At 63.2% G+C, this 20,347-nt stretch overlaps 5 protein-coding genes across 5 annotated transcripts; all 5 read right to left on the bottom strand.

Moving 5' to 3' along the window:
- Positions 1 to 682: 682 nt before the first annotated feature.
- On the bottom strand, positions 683 to 3,274 carry LSCM1_05601 (uncharacterized protein; the record flags this gene model as incomplete). The annotated part of the gene is made up of 1 exon (XM_067323049.1): positions 683 to 3,274. The coding sequence occupies one exon, from the start codon at positions 3,272 to 3,274 to the stop codon at positions 683 to 685; it is 2,592 nt and encodes an 863-aa protein (XP_067179684.1).
- A 3,540-nt stretch (positions 3,275 to 6,814) lies between these two features.
- Positions 6,815 to 8,968, bottom strand: LSCM1_05600 (uncharacterized protein; the record flags this gene model as incomplete). The annotated part of the gene is made up of 1 exon (XM_067323048.1): positions 6,815 to 8,968. One exon carries the CDS (start codon positions 8,966 to 8,968, stop codon positions 6,815 to 6,817), a length of 2,154 nt encoding a protein of 717 aa, XP_067179683.1.
- A 1,819-nt stretch (positions 8,969 to 10,787) lies between these two features.
- On the bottom strand, positions 10,788 to 13,685 carry LSCM1_05599 (uncharacterized protein; the record flags this gene model as incomplete). Its single annotated transcript, XM_067323047.1, has 1 exon — positions 10,788 to 13,685. The coding sequence occupies one exon, from the start codon at positions 13,683 to 13,685 to the stop codon at positions 10,788 to 10,790; it is 2,898 nt and encodes a 965-aa protein (XP_067179682.1).
- A 927-nt stretch (positions 13,686 to 14,612) lies between these two features.
- LSCM1_05598 (uncharacterized protein) lies at positions 14,613 to 16,847 on the bottom strand (the record flags this gene model as incomplete). The annotated part of the gene is made up of 1 exon (XM_067323046.1): positions 14,613 to 16,847. One exon carries the CDS (start codon positions 16,845 to 16,847, stop codon positions 14,613 to 14,615), a length of 2,235 nt encoding a protein of 744 aa, XP_067179681.1.
- A 926-nt stretch (positions 16,848 to 17,773) lies between these two features.
- On the bottom strand, positions 17,774 to 19,666 carry LSCM1_05597 (uncharacterized protein; the record flags this gene model as incomplete). Its single annotated transcript, XM_067323045.1, has 1 exon — positions 17,774 to 19,666. The coding sequence occupies one exon, from the start codon at positions 19,664 to 19,666 to the stop codon at positions 17,774 to 17,776; it is 1,893 nt and encodes a 630-aa protein (XP_067179680.1).
- Positions 19,667 to 20,347: the final 681 nt, after the last annotated feature.

Genomic DNA, 20,347 nt, shown 5'->3' with positions numbered 1-20,347 from the left:
TTCCAGCCCGGCCTCAGACGCAGCGCGCAGCCCAGGTCGCCCCAAAGCCACCCCCATCCTGCCATGCCCGCAGGCGCGGCTTACACCCCTCGCGGGCGGCCCACGCTCCTCACCGCCAGCAGCAGGCACCGTGAGGGGCTGGGCGGGATGCGCTGGGGCCACGCTCACGCGCTGGCCATCAGCTGGACGGCTGCAGGCCACTCCCGCGCCAATCTGTCCAGGGTCTCGCCCCTGGACATTGGTGGCGACCAGTCGCTCCCACCTCCCCCGCGCCGTCGGCGCTGGACCCCGATAGCGCCAGAAGGGCATCGGCATCGGCAGGGAGGTGGGCGAGGGAGGGGGCTGCCTGGGCTCACCCGCGCCGGGCGGGGCACTGGGCGCTGGGATGCGGTGCGGTGCTGCTCGGCCACCGCCGCCACCACCTTCGTGAAGAAAAGCATAGGTAAATATCTGCCAAGGAGTCGCCCGCATGGCATCTATTCAGCTTCGCCTCAGCGGGGCCCCTTTCAGTCACCTCGCCCCTCCGTACCTGTCACTCGCCCTCAGACTCCGTCTTCCCTCTCCTCCGCACGCAGTATTGGGCGGCACGAGGCACAAGTCGCCGCGCTCGGCCACCCAGCACAGCGGTATACGACTACTCAGTCGATCTTCCCACGTCCCCCTTTCTGCCCGAGCCTCTGCTCTAGGGAAGATCAGCATCCGTCTCCATCGTCGCGCGAGAGGTGTCCAAGCGGGTGGGAAGCAGTGGTGCCCCATCGCGAGCGTACGAGCTGCCCCCATACGAGTGAGTCCCGGCGAATGCATTTTTGCTGCTTCGGAATACCACCGTTGTCGTCGTCCCTTTCACCATTGCCGACTCGCTGTCGGCGCTGTACGTTATCTGCGGGCGAGAGCGGGTCGATGTGGCGGAGCGCACGCTCTGCTGCGCAACAGAGCGAGTCGCCGATCCGCGACGCGCCGTGGAACCGTGCGATGTGAAGATAGACTGCGCCCTCGCGTACGTAGAGCCGGTATTCGAAGAGGAACTCGGGTCTCTGCCGACAGAGGCGCCGATGTCGAGGCGCATTGGATGGCCACCGGCACCTCTGTCTCTAAATGAGCGGTAGGGCGGCGATGCTACAGAGCTGCGGCGAGGTGAGGCACGCAGAGCGTCTTCGCAGGCCGTGGTTGTCACCGAGCGTAGCACTGAGGTGGAAGTCCGCCGCTGCAGGGATGGACGCCGGGAGCAGCTCGTCGACTCTGATCGGTCGAGATGACGCAGCTGCTTGGCGCCGCTGGCCTTTCTGCCGGAGGAAGCGCCCGCGGTCGAGTGGCCCAGGGCATCTGAATCAAGGGTGTCGCGCCGTCTTCTCGTGCTATGCGTGTCGGAGGCTGGTCGCGCCCCCGCAAAGCGACCGCTACTGCGACGACTCGGTGATGTCTCGTGGCTCTTGGCGAAGTCGACACTACCCTTTCGGGTGCTTGGCCAGCCAGGATCACCTCGCAGACTGGGACGGCGCGGGGCTGATTGGCGATGGCTTTTCGTGATGCTCAGAGATCGGTTCACCGTCGCATCCGTCTTGGACGCGCATGCGAGCGAGGAGGACAGTTTCGGCTTGGCCCCGATGAGTATCCCCTCTTCGTACGCGCCGGCGCTGTCGCTGCGACTGAGGTGCTTGTAAGCGCTTCGACTTCGCACCGGAGATCCAGGGCGCGAGCCGGCGCTGTCGCTGCTTCTGCTCTGGCTGATATATACGCGCTGCGCTTTCGCGGACCGTATGGCGCTTATCTTTGGGCCCGCTGGGGTGGTATCCGGTGCCTGCACCTGCCAATGCAGCCGCGAAGGCGACACGTGGCCTCCCGCCTCGCTCGTCCCATGACTGCCTTTTGGTCTTGTGCGGCTCGGCAGGCGCTGCCCCTGCGGTTGAAGCGGCACAGTCGCTACATCGTGACCCGCCACGGCCCCTGGCTGCAGAGTCTGAGAAGCACCCGGAGGCATCATCCCCATGGACGCTGGGCCCGAGTACAGCAGCAACTGGTCCGCGAGCTTGTGCTCCAGCAGACGAATGCGCTCGTCCTTCACGTCGAGCTCATGCTGCTTCGTCTCCATGTTCCGCGACAGCTCACAGAGACGCGCCTCCAGTACTTCGATTCGCCTCGCCGCCACCACTGTATCTACATTTCCCTGCGATATTGAAGACGAGGTAGCCGCCCCGGCAGGGTACGTGCCGGCACCGGGTTCCACCGAGTCGGGCGACGCAGCGGCAGCAGTGGCGGCAGCCGCCAACTCACGCGACATGCGTTCGTTCTCCTGCTGCAAACGCTTAACCTCTCGATTTAGTGTCGTGATGTGGTGTTCCGCCTCAATGTTACTGCGCTTCTCAGCCGCCAGCTCTACCTGCAGTGCTACAAGCGAGGCTTCCATGCGGGCGATACTGCCGCGCCGATCCTGCAGCGCCGCGGCCCGATGCGCTGGTGAGGGCGACGTCGAAGCGAGAGACCTACGCGCCTGCGTGGAGCTGTGCCGCCTCTGCGAGAAGCGTCGAAGTCCACTTGTGCTGCTTTCTGCGTGCTCAAGAGGGTCAGCAGCGTTGCCGGCGGACCGGCGAGGGCGGCGTGCGCAATGGCTGGCTGAGTGGCGGCGAGCTGCAGACACAGCGGGGTGCGTGGCAAACGAGCTGTTGCCGCTCAAGAGCGCATTGTCGTGGCCAAAGTTTAACCCAGCATCGAGTGAAGGGCACGGGTGCGAGTGGCGGTAGCGAAAATCGTCCTCCGAGCCGCGGTTACATTGCTCGGCGTGGTGACGGCTGCTGCTCCCGCCACTGCTGCTGTGGGTATCACCCCTGTTCCCCTGTCCGGCCTGCAGGTACTTGTATTCCTCCGGCTGGGTGTGGTTGTGCGGAGGTTCGAGAGGAGCGTGGGGCGGTGGCGAGAAAGTTCGCGGCGCGCCAGAGGAGTCCGAGAACCCTGCCGCGTGGCCATTCTGCTGCAGAGCCTCCCGTTCGCAAGCACGTGACGCCTCGCCGTACTCGCTGCCGACTGCGCCGTTGGGCGGCTCGGTGGTAGGTAGGTTCGACGAGAGAGAGAGCGGTGTGCCCCTAGCACCAGTGTCGATAGCGACCGAGTAATGCCCAAGAGTATCAGACATATCCCTAAGACCGTCGTGCAGACTCGGCCTTGCGGCAGCCGCAGCCCGCGCCGCATCGCCGGGGTCCACGACGCTGCTGCCGCTGTCGTACTCGCCGCGTTCGCGGGCCTCCTGTCGCACACTCTCCAGAAACGTACGCCGAGACATGCGCGCTTGACGCGGTGAAACGTTTGTGCCTTCGGCAGTGTGCGAGTGAAGAGAAGGGGAAGCGGTGCCACACCGCGTGTGGTGTGCCTATGCAGGTCACACCCCTGTGGCGCGAGGGGGAAAGGCTCCTCTCCAAACGTCTCCTCCGCCCCCCCGTGGGTATCGCGATGGGGTAATAGCGCTCCTCACCGTCACCCGCACCCTCCTCCACGCCCGTCTCCCTCCGAGTTCAGCTCTCTCTCTCTCTGATTTCACTTCAAATTTTTTGGTGGAGCCCTGATGTCGCCCTCCGGCGAGGAGAGGGGGTCAGTGACGCAAACGCGCGTGCAAGTCGGTCGCACCGCCGGGAAGGGGAGGGGGGAGGGGGAGAGAGGGAAAGATGGCGAAATGTGCGCCTACGCGCAAGCGTCAACGGGGTGGCGGTGTGTGGAGAAAGAGTTCTATACCGAACAGCTGTCCGAGTGCGTGTGCACGTGGGCGCCGTGTATCACTTTTGGCCCTGGCGGAGACGTCTGCGCTGGAGAGCACAGCGCCCACGAAGAGTGAGTCGCACACGCGGGAAGAGAGGGGGGCGAGGCAGAGAAAAAAATGGGGCATGAGGTCCATTCAACGGTGCACAAATCTACGAGGCGCACTATCGGCACCGGTAGCTCTGGGGTGGATGGGGGGGACGAGGTGGCCACCGTCTTCGCTCACCATGCAGCCGGTGCCTGCTGATGCCTCCAGTTTCCCTGCATCATCCCGTAGCGAGCGCGTGTAGGGGGGAACGAGAAGCGAAGCCAACTTCGAAGGGTCCAGAGAGACAGACTGACGAACTTTGAAGCAGTCGCGCGATGGATGGGGGGAGGGGGGGGAACGGAAACGCCCTTGTGTCGTGGGCGACCTACCTTTCTTCAGCTCATCGCCCTTTTTTTCCTCGCTCGCAACAGCCATCCATGCGACTTGCCAAAGAAGGGGAAGAGGGGGGCCTCTCAGCGTGTCCGCCACGTGCAACCTGCATCGCACGGACAGACGCGTGGAAGCTGACAAACACCTCCGCATACAGATGCATTCGTTCACATGTGGTATGGCGTTGCTCTGCCCTTTCGCTTCTTCTTTTCCTCTGTCTCTGTTACGCTGATCGCACGAGCTGTGCTATGCCCGTCGAAACGCACGCACCCCGACAGCGGAAAAGAAAGAAAGAGGGGGAGGGGGGTTAGTGCGTGCGTGCGTCCGTGCGCGTGTGAGGAAGAAGGGGAGCCAATGCCGTGAGCCTCTGCAGTGAAGTCTCCACGGCAAACGACGACGGGGTGGGAGAGAGAAGAGCGCACGGGAAGGGGTGAAGCGACGATGAAAAAATGTCAGTGAACGGACAGACGGAGGGGAAGAGATACACGGGCAGCCCAAATATTGGTGGGAGCCCCTCCCTCCCTCCCCATCGCCAGCTCCTGCCTGCCTCTCCCCCACACACACACACACCGCTGCTCCAGCATCACCGAGAGAACTCAGCGAGGTCACCGACCATAGTGGAGGGCGCGTCCATGAAGCGATGCAAGACAATGAAGAGCACTCGAAGTGAGAAAGGGGGCGTACGCTGCGCTGCACATCAGGGCTAACAGCGTGCGCGCACGCAGCTTCAGTCGCACAGGACCGCAGGAAGACGTCTGAAGGGGAGAGGGGGGCCGGTGGAGAGAGGGATAAAGACGTGCACTTGAGCACCCATCAACAACACGTGGCGTGCAGCAGAGAGTATCACGAGGAACAGTGGACTGCAACCTAAAGGAAGACAGCCAAGCGAGCAAAGGCGGGGTAAGAGAGAGAGGGGAGGAGGCGGGTGAATCGCACGCACACGAGGGCGTGTGCACATGCACGTGAACAGACAGACAGCAACAGCAGCGCACATACAGCTCCGAAAGCAATGAATGAACTCAGATCGAGCAGGAAAACAGTTAACGCAGCAAAATGGGAGCAGAGGGGGGAGGGAGGAGTCAGTGAGTGAGTGAGTGAGAGAGAGATGACGGCGCCGCCGCAAAGAATACCAGCGAGTTCTATGAGGGTGCACCATGAAGGAGAGCGCCGAGACACCTCAGCACGGTAGCGGGCGCGTGAGCAGCGACGATGAAGGAAGTTGGAAACGGAAAGAGCGAGAGAGAGAGGAGGAGGAAGAGGGGGAGAGCTTCGTCGCCATTCGGACACACCATCACACGCACACGCACAGCGCCTCTGCAGCAGCCGAACACAGAAAACGCCTGAGAGGCGAGCAATGGAAAAGGTACACGAACAGCCGCACGGCAGCGACAAGAGCCCGACAGAGGCACGACAGGAGGCGGGAGGGGGGGGCAGAGGGGTCGCACGTCTCTCCTCATCCGGATGTGAGTAGGCGCATCGTGTGCGCGTACACAACAGCACAGGCGAACAAACTTCGTATCATCTGCCAGCCTTAGAGCGACAAGGAAAAGGGGTGAAAGATAAAAAGGAGAGTGAGAGCTTCCCCCCTCCGAGGCCATGCTTGAGCCCGCGTCTTCGCTTCAGTTGATCCTCCCTCTGATGCGTCTCTGTGCGTGCGACGCCGCCGCTTACGCCGAGGCCGTGCCTGCAGAAATGATCTGCGCCATTCCTACAAGGGCGTGGATACGTCCATATTCTGCGGTTGCGCACTGACGAGAGGGCGGCGCCGCACGTTCGCCCTCTCAGCTCACTGCCACGACGGGTGGGGAAACGAAGGGAGTCGGGAGGCCGGTAAGGAGGCGAGGCTAATCCTGAAGGCACGCACAGTGGCCATGACGAGAGAGTAGGGACCATAAGGTCGTTGGGGGTTTTCCCTCGAAGGCGATGGGGGTGTGAAGGAGCACAGGCAGGTGCAACCCTCACGCCCTCCCTCAGCGAAGAAGGCTCGATAGGCCTTCCACCCACCCATCCCGATCTCGTCGCGCCATTCATCTCCCGCGTAGGACGCGAGGGAGAGAGAGAGCACCAGGGAATCCGTTTTCTCTGCTGAGACGGGCGAACTCGCCCAGCGGGGGCGGCGGGGAGGGGGAGGGAGAGGACACGCACACACAAGAGAGCAGACAAGACGACTACCACAAAAAGCGAAGAGAGGGGAGGGAGAGAGAGAAGAGGGGGGAAGAGGAGAGGAGAGGCCTCACCCGAGACACCTTCCAACATGGCAGCAAAAAGCGGCAGGACGTACAAGGCGGCAAGTAAAAGGCAGCCCATTTGTATGACAGTAGGCGCCTCCCCCGCATCAGCGTCCCGCGGTGACGACAAGTCGACCAGCACCAGCAGCAGCAGCAGTAGCGAAGCAGCACCACAACGAAGAGAGATGAGTTGGAGAGGGCCAAAAAACAAACGAGCAGAGGGGGGAGGGGGAGGGGGAGAGTGTGCCAAAGAGGCACACAGGTATAGAGGAGGCCTCGCACGCGTGACCACATACGCGCACCAGCGCCCCGCTCCCCGCCACCGCCAGCACCGCCGTTTAAATACAAAGACGATGGCACCTTGAGGGGGGAGGACAAACGAAAGGAGAGGTCAAAGAGATGCACTACACACACCCCTCCACTCTCACAGCAGAAACACCAGCAGTCCTTGCGCGGCCGACGCGACCGCCTCGGCTGTCATTATGACATAGAGCCGCATGCCATCCTTAGTGGACGAAGTCGGAGGTGGGCTGCTGGGGCCGCTGCTGGTGGCGTGAAAAGGGCGAATCGCTGCCGCGCCCGCCCCTTCTTTTCCCGTGATGCACTGGTGCGCTGATGAGTCGCGAGGGGGGCGAACGTCGCCGTTGAAGAAGCACGGCGAAGACATACTGCGCCACTGCCCTCTCCCTGCGGCTGAAGATAAGGCGGCATCACTGGCGGCAGGTGAGAATACGGTGGCGGCACCCGTAGCGGTGCCGTCGGTCGCCGAGGCACTTTCGCCGATCCCTGAATTGCGCTTGGGCTTAAGACGACGACGCGCGTGGCGACTGCAGTGGATCTGGCGTGCCGAAGAGTGATCACCGAGCACGAGGCGCAGCTGCGGGTACCAATGATGCTTCAAGTCCTGCCACACATAGTCGCACAGGCGGTGTAGCCCCTTGAGCGCGCGGTGTGAGCCGCCGGCACACACAACGCATAGCTGCGACCAAAGCAAAGCGGGCTCCAGAGAGAACATTGTGGACGAGGCAGCGGGAGCGGCTTCGGGCGCGGGGGCGGCAGCGGCAGCAGCGGCCGTCGAAGGAAAGGGGGCGTTGGTCATAGCCGGGGGCAGGAGCACTGTGACCAGGGAGGAGGAGGAGATGAATGACATACGCCGCAAGAGGCAGGTCGCTGCCTTCCGCTCTTCACGCTGCCTCTGCTGCTCGGATATGCTGCCAGCGGGCTCGATATCTATCGTGTGCGGTGCTCGGCTCTCCTCGTCGTCCGCCTCGCGGAAACAGCCGAGCCTCCGGCGCTCACACAGCGATACCAAAGGCTTGGGCAGCCACGCAAGCAGCACTGCTGGCTGCTCGCTCCCGCGTCTCGGGCCCGCGCCAGCAGCAGCATCCGGGCACGGCGATGGCGGCATGGATAACGGCCCACCGAGCTCCAGCTGGCCTTCCAGCACCGCTGCCGCCGATGCCGCCGCAGCAGCATCACCCTGCGCCTCAATCACTGAGCCCCCCTCACCGAACTGTTGAATGCTGTCCTCGAACAGCACGGGCGCGCCGTGAGACGGCGACGGAAGTGTCGACGCGAGCGAGGCAACTGCGGCGTGGTCGCCAAGGGTAGCGGAATCTGTCAATGTCGGCGTCCATACACCCGCTAACCGAGACTCGCCCATGCACTGTTCGCCGTCGCTCGTCAGTGGTGTGGTGGCCACACTGATAACACGAGGGATGAGTAGAGTGTTCATCGCGGGGGCCGTTGCCGCTGCATAGGTCGCCGATCCGATATCGTGGCCCGCCTGCTCCGTGACCAACTCGCAGGAGTGCGGCATGGCCGTGTGATGGGTCGCCAATGGCAACGAACATGGCCGCGAATCCGTCCTCCACGCCCCCAATGCCTCCGCGCCCGCGTACAAAGGGCTGACGGTGCCATCACGATGCTGACAGGTGCCGGCTTCGCCAGTAGAAGTGGACATCATTGGAGTGGTAGCGAGAACGTCATCGCTGCTGAGGGTATTGTCTATCGTCGTGGCCGGCCCCGCGCACGGCCCGGTGTGAGCCGCAGGCACGCAGGCCTGAGAGGTGGTGGAGAGTATGGACCAAGCCGTGGAGGCGCTGCAGGTCAGAGAGTGGTGTTCCTCCACGATCTTGGCGAGGCCGTAGCGGGAGTGGCGGCCCTCGTAAGGAGCACCACCGCTGCTGAGCGGTCGCTTCGGCGTGGCATCACCTGCGGTGTGATGGCTCTCTGTGCCAAGGAGCTGCACAAGTGCAACAGGCGGCTCCAGAGCGGCGTTCCCCGCCTCTTTCGCTGCTGTCGCGGCTCGAAACATGCGGCCTCCGCCAGTTTTCAGGTCCGCAGCGCGCTGCACGCAAGCGGGCGGGCTGCCTGTGTCTCTGTGCAAAGACCTCGAGAAATCTGCGGGGCTCCTGTCCCCTTCCACGTCGAGGAACTCCCAACTGCTCATGCTGTGTGGAAGGGCGGCCACGCTTAGCCCAATAGGGGCAGGCGCGTCAGGCATTGCAGCCGTCGCCTCACGATGCAGCGGACTGCTCGACGGAATCGTCGCTGCAGCATCGTGAGTGTCCGACATCTCTCGTGGCGCGCGCCGTGGCTTCGGGGTTCTTCCAGCGCGCCCCCACCCCGTCGAGACGCTGCGGCGCCAACAGAAGTTCAGTGAAACAGTGACTGTGGAGCGCTGCGCGCGGTGGTTCAGAGCCGTGCGTAAAGCCGATGATGCCTAAACGCTGCGTATGACTGTCAGAGCACCAGCGGTCGGCGGAAGATGCGCGAAAAGGGGTGGAAAGAGAGGGAAGGCCAAAAGAAAGCGGGAGCGGAAACGGTGCAGGCGAAGCACGCGCGTGGCCAAAGCGAAGGCGCCAACGGCAGCGCTGCTTGGCGAACGAAGAGCGGGTCGAGGGTGGCAGAAGCGCAGAAAAGAGAGAGGAAGAAGAGGACCACCGGAAGATAAGCCTGTGTGCTGGCTGTAGAGGGAAGCAGGAGAGGAAGGGAGTATGTATTGCAGCGGCGTGGGAGGGAAGGGACAGGGAGAGGGGGAGGGGGAAAGGAGGGGGAGCAACAGCTCTGGAGAGAAGGGAAAGCGATGTGGATGGTAGCGGGGACACACGCAGAACGGCAGAGAAGCGATACACAGAGCCAAACGTGACCACACCGAACAAGCAGAGAGCATAGAGTGAGAGGAGAAACACTCAGCAAAAGAGGCTGATGAAAGTGCGCAGACGGGCGTATATATATGTGTGCGTGTGTGTGCGTGTGTGTGTATTCCTCTGCCCTCGCAGAGTGTCAGACCCGAGAAGAGCATCGCAGAGCAGAGGGGAAACGGCAGTGATTCGTTGACGGGAAGGGCTTCTTTCCCACGGTCCAGCTCCCGTGGCAGGCGGCGTCGCCGGACATGTTGAGCGGCACCAGACAGTGGGAAGAGGGGCCACCGCATTCCGCTCTTGCAGATTAGTCATTGGTGTCTCCCGACGACTCCGACACGAGAGTGCCGGGGGGAGGGAGGCCACCGGCACACCTGAGCCACCGCCATGCCCCACCTGTTAGCTGAAACGGTGGGGGTGGGTTGAGGTGAGAATGGCGGAAGCCCGCAGATGGGCCAGTGCCATGAGTGCAGGTGTCCCTCCACTGTAGAGAGAGGAGAGAGAGAGGAATACTATGGAGCCGGACACCCTTACGGTGCGGCCGGAGGCTTATATTTCTGGAGATGGCTGTGTATGTGTAGAGCGAATGACTCTGTGCACGCGAGGGCCTGCCTGTGAAAAGGGTAGGGGCAACGGCGATGAGGGGGAGTGGGCCGCGCAAAGCAGCTGATGGCAGTGTATGCAGCAGCGACGCCGGAAAGAGGCAAAGGAGCTCGATGAGGGCGGTGGCGGAGAGAGAGAGAGTCGGGGGATGACGACAGCTTGCCACACGTGCGGGCATGCGTGAGTGCTTTCTATGCTGCGCAGCGCCAGCTTCCACGTCAGGGAACTGCTACAGAGCGCGCACTGCCTCTGTCATGCAATCGGGAAAAAAAAGCGGCAATACGACAAAGACCGCCGAAGTACGAAGGTGACGACCCCGCGCAAGGCTCACGATGTCCGTGATCCGCGTTCTAACGCCCGTTACGATGATCGTTGGCACGCTTGTGCTCCAGCCTGTCGTCGCCTTCACCCTCACGCCGGCAGTGCCGATATGCTCGAGGCAGCACGGCGAGTGCGCAGGGTGAGCTGATAGATGAGACAATTGGCTGCGCAACCGGGCGGAAGTGAGCGCGTGCCAAGAAGAAGCGCCGTTCATTTCCCCCACGTTGCACTCGGGCACCCTATGCGCGTTCGCGGGCAAAGGGAAAAGAGCGAGCCGCTGCACCATTGACTCGGTGACAGGAGGTGCGTAAGCCCACTGAAGCGCTATTACCGCCCCTCCCAAGACTGAGAGGTGGCGCAATGCGATGGAGACAGCTGACTATGCAACCACCGTCGCGACGGCGACCCGCTCCCACTTGGGCCGTGGAGGCTCCCGCCGTGCCCACTCGACATGTCCGCCGACAACGACGTCACATCCCCATGGCCCAGCGCGGCAGAGGCGAAGCGCATGTCCGTTAGGCCGCCATTGCCGGCAGTGGTGCTACGGCCAGACTCACTGACGGCTGGCACCATCCTCGCCGCTCCTCCCTTCGGCTGCGGACGGGGGCTGGTCCCCCTACACGTGGACCTCTCGCTCTCGCGCTCGATTTCCTGGCGCAAGGTGCGCACTCGCTCCAGTAGCCGCTGCCCCTCCAAGGGGTCTGGCGATGCATCTCGGATGTGACGACGGAGCGCAGCCGCAACGCGACGCAGCTCTTCGACTGCCGCACCCGCAGGTGCGGCAGACGCCAAGGCCGCCTGGCACGTGTCACCACTACGTGAGCCGCCGCGCGTGGAAGAAAACGAGGACGGCGAACTCTCCTGCACCTGCTGGTTAGAGAATGGAGAGGTGGTGTAGGGAGCGGCGGTGTGCAGTGAAGAAGCTGCTGTTACGGCCGTGCGGAGCACAGCTGCCTCGATGGCAGCAGCCGAGGGAGCTTCTGCACTCGCAGTCATCGGTGAAGCGGTGCACAGTTCCGGTGACGCATCGGCTGCAATGCGACTCGCAGTCGCTCGCGGTCTTCGACGCCTCATCCTCACTGAAGGCGGCAGTAGCTCCGCCTCCGCAGCCTCGTCGAAGTTGCTAGCATGACTGTCTCCTGCCTCTGCGCTCCCAGCAGTCTCACTGTGGCTGTCCGTCATAGACAAGTCAGCCTCCTCATCGCTCGCCAGTGCTGCCCGCAACTCGGCCTGGATGGCCGGTGACAAGAAGCTGCGCTCTGCCGCGAGCCCGCATTGGCTGCGCGAGGGCCGCTGCCGCCCCTCAGGCTGCGCCAACGCAATCCTTTTCGGACGCGTTGCGGCTGTGCTGTCTTGAGCGGTGAGTGGAACACGTCTGCCGGACCAGCGATGTGCACTGGCGCTGCCATTCACGTAGTCTCCGCTCTCAGGAGGCGCTGATCGGCAAGCCTGTGGCAGTGGCAGTGGCAGTGGCAGTGGCGGCGAGTGCTCGAAGGAGCCCCCGTGCCGCGAAGCAGAAGTGTCACTGAGCGGCCAGAGGGCGGGCTTCGCGACCGCCGCTGTCACGCAAGGCTGCTGCGCATCCGCAAAGCCGCCCGCCGCTCGAAGATCGCTGCTTGCGCGCTGCTCCTTCGCCGAAGCTGGAGGAAGCACGGCGGCGCTCTCGCGCGTCGCAAGCAGCGCCATCTCTGCCGCCTTCGCTGCAGCCACCTGCGCCTCCAACTGCACAACTCGGCGCCGCAACACGTCACGCTCTACCAAAGCCGCGCTACGCTGGGCCTCTTCCGCCTCTAGCGCTTCGATCTCCTCGCGCAACTCCTTCTTCACCGACTCTCGCCACTGGCGCGCCTTCTCTGTTGCCCGGCGCAGCGCTGCTGCTTTGCGCCGATAGGCGCAGGTTTTCTCTCTCACTGCCGCAAGCCGCTGCGCTCGCAGTTGGGGCTGAGACGATCGGCCCGAGGTCACCCCACCACCCAGCGAGCCGCGCCCCGCCCCGCTTTGCAAATCACCACCAGCGGCCTCGCTGAGACTCTCGCCAGAGTCCATCCCTGTCGCCACCGCCGCCTCCACCTCCATCTGCTCGCCCACTAGTCCTTGCTCTCCCGGCAGACCCTCGACCTCAGTCTGGACGGCAGCCTCCACTGCGGCCCAGGAAAGCGTTGGCTGCAGCTGCCTCTGCTCCACCGCAGGGGCGGCAGCGAAGTCGCTGGTGTGTCGTGAGCTGTCGCGGCGTTGAGCACCACAGGTGAACGGCCGCTCCTGGCAGGCCTGCAGACGGCGGAAAGCGGCTACGTTCACCTCTTCGAGGGCCACGACGGGTGCCGATGGCGGCCGCCGAGGGAAAAGCGGCAGTCGGGAGAGCGGCAGTGCGGTGGAGTCAGCAGTGAAGGAGGGCTTTGGTGAGCACTCATTTTGGCTGACGTCTGCGGTGGCGCTGTTGACGGGAAAGGACGCTGTGGTCGCTTCAGAGTCAGGCAGACGATCTCCACTACTAGCGTGGCTGGAGGCGGTCGTCGCTGTGGGCGCGCCGTCTCGTGGAAGCGGCGGCAGAGCCACTAAAGGCATGTGTGCAGTTCCGCCTGCCTCCGCAGTAGCGCCCGCTGAAGCAAAGTTTTGCATCGGCTCGCAAAGAGGGGACGTGATAGATGATGCGGGCAGCGCAGCTTCCCTGCTCGCAATGCTGCCCGCAGCCGCCATCAGCTGAGGCACGACTGACCAGGTGACCGTAGAAGGGAGAAGGTGCCCTGACTCACCCTCCACAGCATAGTCGCTCCCGATGCGAAGCGTCCGTAAGGGAGGCGGTGGCGGCGCTGCCGTGGCCAGCTGGCGGGTGCCTCTGTGGCTCAGGGTGTACTGCACAGCGGCTGCGTAGCTGTCTTGGAGAGACAGAATCAGCGAGCCGTGCCGCCCCTCTGCACCACTGCTGCCGTTGGCCCCCATGGCATGCTGTATCAACGCTAGCGGAGGCAGCACGCTCCCCGATGCCAATGCGGCCGACTGTAGGGGAACACACATGGCCAGCTTCATCTCCTGCAGAGCCGCCGCCACATCGGCGAGCAGCATGTCCACCGTTGTGGAGTCAGGTACGACATCCACGTCCATCTCGAATCGCTCGAGCGCGTAGGCCTTCGCCCGCAGAGAGATTGTGTCCTGCGCGAGAGGATCGAACGCGTCAACGACGACCACCAGCGCCTGCGTGTCAGGGTGTGCCCTAAGCGACGGCATATGCGGTGAGATGGCTGGGGGATAGTGCGCGTCAGCTGTAATGAGGGGGCGTGCTGTGCCCCATTCTGCGGAGGGAAGCACTCCACGTCAGAGCGAAAAAAGTAATAGTCGAAGAGGGCCACGTCTGCGATGGGTGTGCCAGTCCGTGTATGCGCGCCACTTGACAGCCATGCACCAGAGGAGGCAGACGCGCAGAGTTGCGCCTCACGTGAAGAGGTCGCGGTGCAGATCTATGGATCCCTTTCGCAAGTGTATACGGACGGTGAACCGCACCAAAAAAAAAAGATGACGCTTGCGTGCCGCAGACGTGGGCATGCGCCGCCGAGGAGTCTCGGCGGCGCGAGGACGACCGACAGGGTGAGAGAGAGACAATCAAAAGCGGTGGCGACGCGGAGGCGCTCATTTCGGTACCGAAAGGAAGACCAGTCGGCGCGCAGAGGACGAGCAGTGCGCAGCCCCCCACACACACACACACACAAACCACCACCCACACCGGTCGCGCAACGGCGCTCACATCTTAGCGGGCACACCCCGCCCACACTCATGCGCTCCGGCCCAGGAAGCTCACGCAAGGTGTACGCGTGTGCTCCTCTCTGGCGCCATCCAAGAAAGCGACCAGCGCAGTCTCACATGAGCCCTCCACCGATATCGTTGCCTGCGCACGCGCGCGGCTGAGCTGTTCCTCCCAGTCCTACCTGACCAGGCATGGGGCTTAGGCGATGGGAGAAGAGGAAAGGGCAGAAGCTGGCGAATCCTTCACTCTCGCACAGACACGATCGCGTTCTGCAGTGGTACCTCTTCTATTGCCTCGAGAGGGCGCACGGATGGGGAGGAAGGGAGGGAGGGGGGGCACTGAGTTCCACAAAGCACATACGCGCACGGCTCCGCCATCTCCCCCTCCCCCTCCCCTCTCAACGTGTATGTCTTTTAGCAGCTGAAAATCAATGCAGCGTTGCCACTGCAGTGGAGTTGCTGCGTCAGCAGCATGTGTCGCTCCTTCCACTCCTGAACCGCCTCCTCCAAACACTCCGCTAGCATGGTCAGCCGCTCACACTGACGCTCCGCCTCGCAGCACGCCTCTAGCCGCCTCTGTAGTTCAATCTTGCGCTGCAAGAGAGACGACAGCTCTGCATCAGCAAGCGGGGCTGTATGCTGCGGCTGCGCCTCACAGATGCCTGCCGCAGTGGAGTTGGCAGCTGAATGCGGGATGGCCGCGTTGTACTCGGCCAGCGCGGTGGTGTATTCGTCCTCAGCTGCCGCCAAGGCGATGCGAGCTGAGTCCTCCTCCTTTGCCAAAGCCTCGCACGCCTGCCCGATAGCAATACCTCGCCCACGCAGCCCATCCGTCGAGACAGCCGAGCCCTTCACGTCACTCGTCCTATCCGCTCTCGTGGAGTGTGCCGCCAACCCGACGGGTCCGGCCGCGGTGGGCGCGTTTGTCGCCACTGCCGCTGTCGAGTGGTGAGGGTGGATCTGGTTCGCGTAGAAAACCGAGAGCTGTGTCTGCGGCCCATCGGTGTCCTCAGCGGGCCCACAGGGCCGGCCAAGCCGCGCGGAGCGGCCTGGCAGCGCGGGCGTCGAGAACGCCGACGTGAGCACAGCAGCGGGGGAAGGTGCCTCTGCTGAGACGACTTCACGAACCGGAGTACGAATGCTGTTTGGGGAAGAGGGCAACCGAGCTGCCGCGTCGGCAGGGTCAGCGAAAGTTGGTCTCGTCACCAGTGGGGGCGGCAACGCTTCCGCGGCAAGAAAGGTACGGGTGACGGCCTCCCTCACTTTGGCCTGTGTTGTGCTGCTGGTCGCTGCAGTCTCAGTATAGCACCGTGAGTCAGCGGGCGGCTCCTCCTGCATATCCGCCGGCACCCGCACTACTCCATACTGCCGAGGAATGCGGCCGCGCGCGTGGTCCCTGCTAGTCATGGCGTACCGCCGGTTGTGCTGCCGCAGCGCAGCCATGGGCATCACGACCCCCCTCACGAAAGCAAATTTTCGCTCACCGACCGTTCTCGTCAAGGGCCGGCCAGCCGGCGTGTCCGTCACACCACATTCGCCGACTGCTTCTGAGGCAGCTGAAGGAGCCGCAGCTCTGCCGGACGCGCCTGATGCCAAGGTCGAGAAGGACGGTGACTGCGTTGATGGAGATCCGTGCGGTCGCCCCGCCTTTAGACGCTGCCGGCGTCGCTCTTCCTCAAAGATAGCGTTCGAGCGGAGGCACACGTCCGTGATGAACGGCGCTTGCAACACGACTGCCTCGCGGAAGTGGCGCGTGCCGCCGACCCAGTGATACTCACCAGCCGTGTCTTGTAAGCAGAGGCAGAGCTCGGCTTCGTGAAAATGGGCCGCTGGAGCAGAGGTGCATGAAGTCGACGGCTCCGCTGCGTTCGCGTCATCAACAACGGAACCGCCACTGCCACCCTTGCTGGCACCGCCGCCATGGCTGCTGCTTGACGCCAAAGTGCGGCGCGCAAGAGAGCAACGGGCACCGTCGCCCTCGCCGGCGTCGTGATTGTGGTCGTGATAATAGTAGGTGCACACACGCGCGCACATAAGCCGCTCAACTGTGTCCTGCACCTGCTTGAGTACCGTCGTTACCGTTGTGGTCAGGGTCACCTGCATCGACAGCCACAGCAACGACCGGTGACGCATCGGTGGAGAAAACAGCTCGTGCGGCAGCCCTGGCGGCCACCGAGACCTCGAGGTCGACGCGCGAAGAGCCAGCGGCGACGGCTTTTGGGGAGGGTCGAAACAGTTGTCACCCCTAGCGGATGCGACGGTTACCAAAGCACGTCGGCAACGATCGGGCGACGCGACTGCGGGGCGCGCCTTTCCACGACCGCAATTTGGTGCGTCGGCATCAGCAGAGGCCGCCCTGATCGGCTGCTTCGACTTCGTGAAGAGTGGACTCAACGTACTGGAGCAATGCGAGTGGCACCCTGGCCCAGAGCTGTCACTACTACTAGATGGTGGCGCCGATGCCTTCGATGCGGCGTACACCTCAGATGCCGCTGGTATTGCCCCCAACTTGCCGGTGCTTGGGGCGGGGGCATCAACGACAGCCATAGCCTTCGCCGCGGCAGCAGCCTTGGGCGAAGCCGCGGTCATTGTCGGCAGCAGAGCGTCGTTCGACTCGATGGCGACACAGACGCGCAGAATGATTGGCATGTGTGGTGGGGAAGAGTCGGGCCTCTTGTTTCAGTGGGGGGAGATTGGTACCCGCGTTGGTGCAGGAGGTCTGTGTCTGTGTGAGCAGGAAGCAAAGACGCGCGCCAGTGACGTGGCAGGCGGACGAGCAGTGTCGCGCTGAAATTTGCTGGCTGTGTGACGCTGCAATCGAAGGCCACTGCAAGCGCAGCTGCAGTGCTTGTCGGTGCGGGTGCGTACGGGTGCCCGAGTGCGGCGGTGCGAGAGAGGACGATAGGGAAAGGAGGAGGGGGGTGCGCTACCTATAGCCCACGTTTCACACGCAGCGACAGAGCAGTAAAGGCGGCTGCCATCATGATGAGGGAAGGGGGCAGCTCGAGAGAACGTGCCGCGACAGTAGGTGAAACGCGGCTGTGTGGAAGGAGGCCATGCGTGCATGCACACAGATGCGCGGCACCAGCAGGCATAGGTGCACGACGGGGCTCTGCGTCTTCAGCTTGCTTGTCCAGGGACGGAGAAGGGGGAGGGGGGTGAGGGGAGAGGCCTCACTCCCCCCTTCTCCTCCTCTTCCTCATTCTTTCACGGAGTCATTGCAATGCGCCATGTTGGAGCTGGTCGCCCGTTGCGCGTTCTCCACGCGCGCGTCTTTGATGAACGCTCCCCAAGGGTGCTGTGGTCTACCGCGGACTTCGCTGACGGATGCCACCATGCGGAAAGCTGAAGGGCATGTCAGAGTCCGCGGCAGGGAAAACGGCTAGCGGTGCCGCACGGTGCGTCGATGGGCACACAACACTGCACTTGTCCGCGTGCGCGCCCACTCTACGGCAACCCACCACCACCCAGCACCGCGGTCAGTGGCAAAACTGCTCTATGCCCCCGGCAACACCAACACCTATTCAACGCCGCCTGCACATCCGTGCATGTAAAACTCATCGCCACGAGCTTCTTTACAACTTCGCCGAGTCAGAGACACCAGCTGGCGCACCCGCGGCCGAATTATCCCCAGTCGCGTAGCCCATGAACATCATGGCCGCTTTCTCCAGCACGAATCCGCGAATACGGTCCACCTCGGACAGCTTGTCGTCGCTCGCAGCGCAGAGCGACGTGACTGCGTGCACCGACCATCCAGCATTCCGTACCTCAGCCCCGCTGACTATGTACGGAGGCACTCCCGCATCTATTGGGCCGCGAATCGTGAGTGCGCCATGCAGCTCCAGGCTCTCGATAATGACACGGCCTTCCACAACCAAGGTGCTGTGCTGATCGATGCGCACCTTCTCTGGCGTAGGAAAGACGCCTGCGAGGTCGTCGAGGGAGCCGCTCGACGCGCATATCGCATCGAGCACGATGATGGGAAAGATGTGTACGCCCACAGCGTTGTTCGCCACCGTCACCTGTGCCTCCGAGCTGTAGAATAGCGGCAGCCCGATGGCTTTGAGACGGCGCCGCTGCAGTTCATAAAAGTCCGCCTCGCCGGTGGCCGCGCAGTAGGCGCTGTTGCCCTGCGCCACCAGCGCCGCCGCCCCCTCCAGCGAATTCTTCACAGGTTGATAAGAAAACCTCTCGAAAACGGTGCCGCCGACGCGATAGTCGTCCTCGGAAAAGAGCAGCGCGATGTCCTGCATGAGGGACTCGATGCGTGCCGGCTTCTTAAAGATACGCCGCGTCTCGTCCGAATACTTCGGGTTGATGAACTCCGGCACAATGCCGTGCGACGCCTGCAGCCGGTCCGCGTAGCTGGAGAGCTTCAGCACAAGCGTGTTGATGCTACCCGGGAACGGGGAGAATCCACTGGTCCCACTCGCCTCGTCTCCGCCCTCCTTTGTAAGCGTGCGCGAGACCTCGGCAAAGAGGTTGTACTCCACGTTCGCAACCAGCCACGGGTCCCCGCTGTTCTTCTTCACTCGACAAAGCAGCCCAATCGACTCCTTCGGGACACGGGGGATGCAGGTAAAGTTTATGTCGAGTGAATGCTCGGCGCTGAGGGCGAGGCTGATGGGGATTGTGACCATTGCACCGGCGTTGGTGTCTTGCATGAAGACAATAGACTCGTAGCCGGCCGCTAGCCAGGCGCTGACGAGTGGCTGCGCTGTCGCGGCACCGTCGCCAGCGTCGTGTGTCGTGCTGCTCTCCGCCGTCGCGTTGAAGATGAGCGAGTGCACGTCGCCGTGGCCGTGTGGTTTACGCAGCAGGTTGCCCGCCTCGTCCACGGCGAGGTGCGCGGCGCTGTCGGTGAAGCAGAAGACCTGACCCTGCTTGAGCACGCGCAGGTTGGGCATCTCCAAGTCTAGCCGGCGTAGAAGCTCCAGTGTGCGGTCGTGCGTATCATCCGAGGTCATGATGACAAACGGCGCCTCCTTACCACCCACCCGCTGTGCCCACTGGAGATAGTAGGCGAGATACGTCGTGTTCGTCGCCGTCTCGACCGGCAGGCCCACCTTGATGCTCGAGTAGCCCAGTCGCTCGCCCAGACCGCCAGCGACCAGGACGAACGCCGTCTTGCACAGCATGGCGGTGCCGGCCTTCTCCAGCGCCGTTACCTCCGCAGTGCGACGGTGCAGCGAAGGCGCCTCAAAGATTAGAGGCGGCATCTCCAGCGCCGCGACGTCTACCTCGTCACTCTCGCGCGCCAGAAGCTGGCGGCCGTTCCGGATGTACTGCGTAATTCCACCGTGGTAGACGTTGGCGAACCTGTACAGCTCTGTAAGAAAGGCGATCTGCCGCTCGTTGCAGTCGTCCATGGTCTCCGGCCATCCTTCGAAGAGATGTCCCTGATCCAGGTCAGGCGCGCAGAGCTCCTCACGGAGTGCCTGAAGGTTTGAGTTCGACGGGTTCGACATGAGACTCCGTAGAGCGAAAAAGAGTTGCGAAGCGCAGCAGAGGACGGCGGGACGGAAGCGGCGACGGAGACGAGGACAAAGACGACCAAAGAAGAGGTCTTGGATGTGCGCGAGGCGGTGAGCAAGAAGCGTCGGCTGTCACGTCCGTGAAGGAGAGCACTAGTGTGGAGCGTCTGTGTGTGCGTGTGTGCATAGGTGCGTGGCAAGGGCGCAGGCAAAGGGAAGGCTCGAGATGAGGGGGAGCAAGAACGTAGGGAACCCGGCCAGTCGGCCCCACCACCGAATTATTCTGTCTCCATCCCTCACGAAGATGTTCGCTGCCGTCGCTGCATTGCTACTTCGGCTCTTGCGCGCCGCCACCGCCGCACCCACTCACCCACCCACCCCCTTTTTTTCCACCTACTACACACTCGCTCCTCGGAGAGGGGCCACGTGCCCCACGGAATGACGAAGACTCATGTGAATGAGAAAGGGGGAAAGGCGGGGCAAAGCTGCGAAGACGGGCGAGCGTCTCAGCGGGGCACCCAAATAAGGAGAAGAAAAAGCAAGGCGGGGAGGGTGAGCCAACAGGCGAGGCGAACAGCGGCAGTGCCCGTGGAAGTGATGGAGTGGCACGGCAACGCTGCGAAGCATGAGGAGCACGCACAGAGCTGAGGGCCAGGGCTCTGCCGCTCGTCGAGG

Source organism: Leishmania martiniquensis, chromosome 17 (genome assembly GCF_017916325.1).
Source record: "Leishmania martiniquensis isolate LSCM1 chromosome 17, whole genome shotgun sequence".
NCBI lineage: Eukaryota > Euglenozoa > Kinetoplastea > Trypanosomatida > Trypanosomatidae > Leishmania > Leishmania martiniquensis.
The sequence above is the reverse complement of the archived record's forward strand: the minus strand, read 5'-3'. Positions and strand labels throughout refer to the sequence as shown.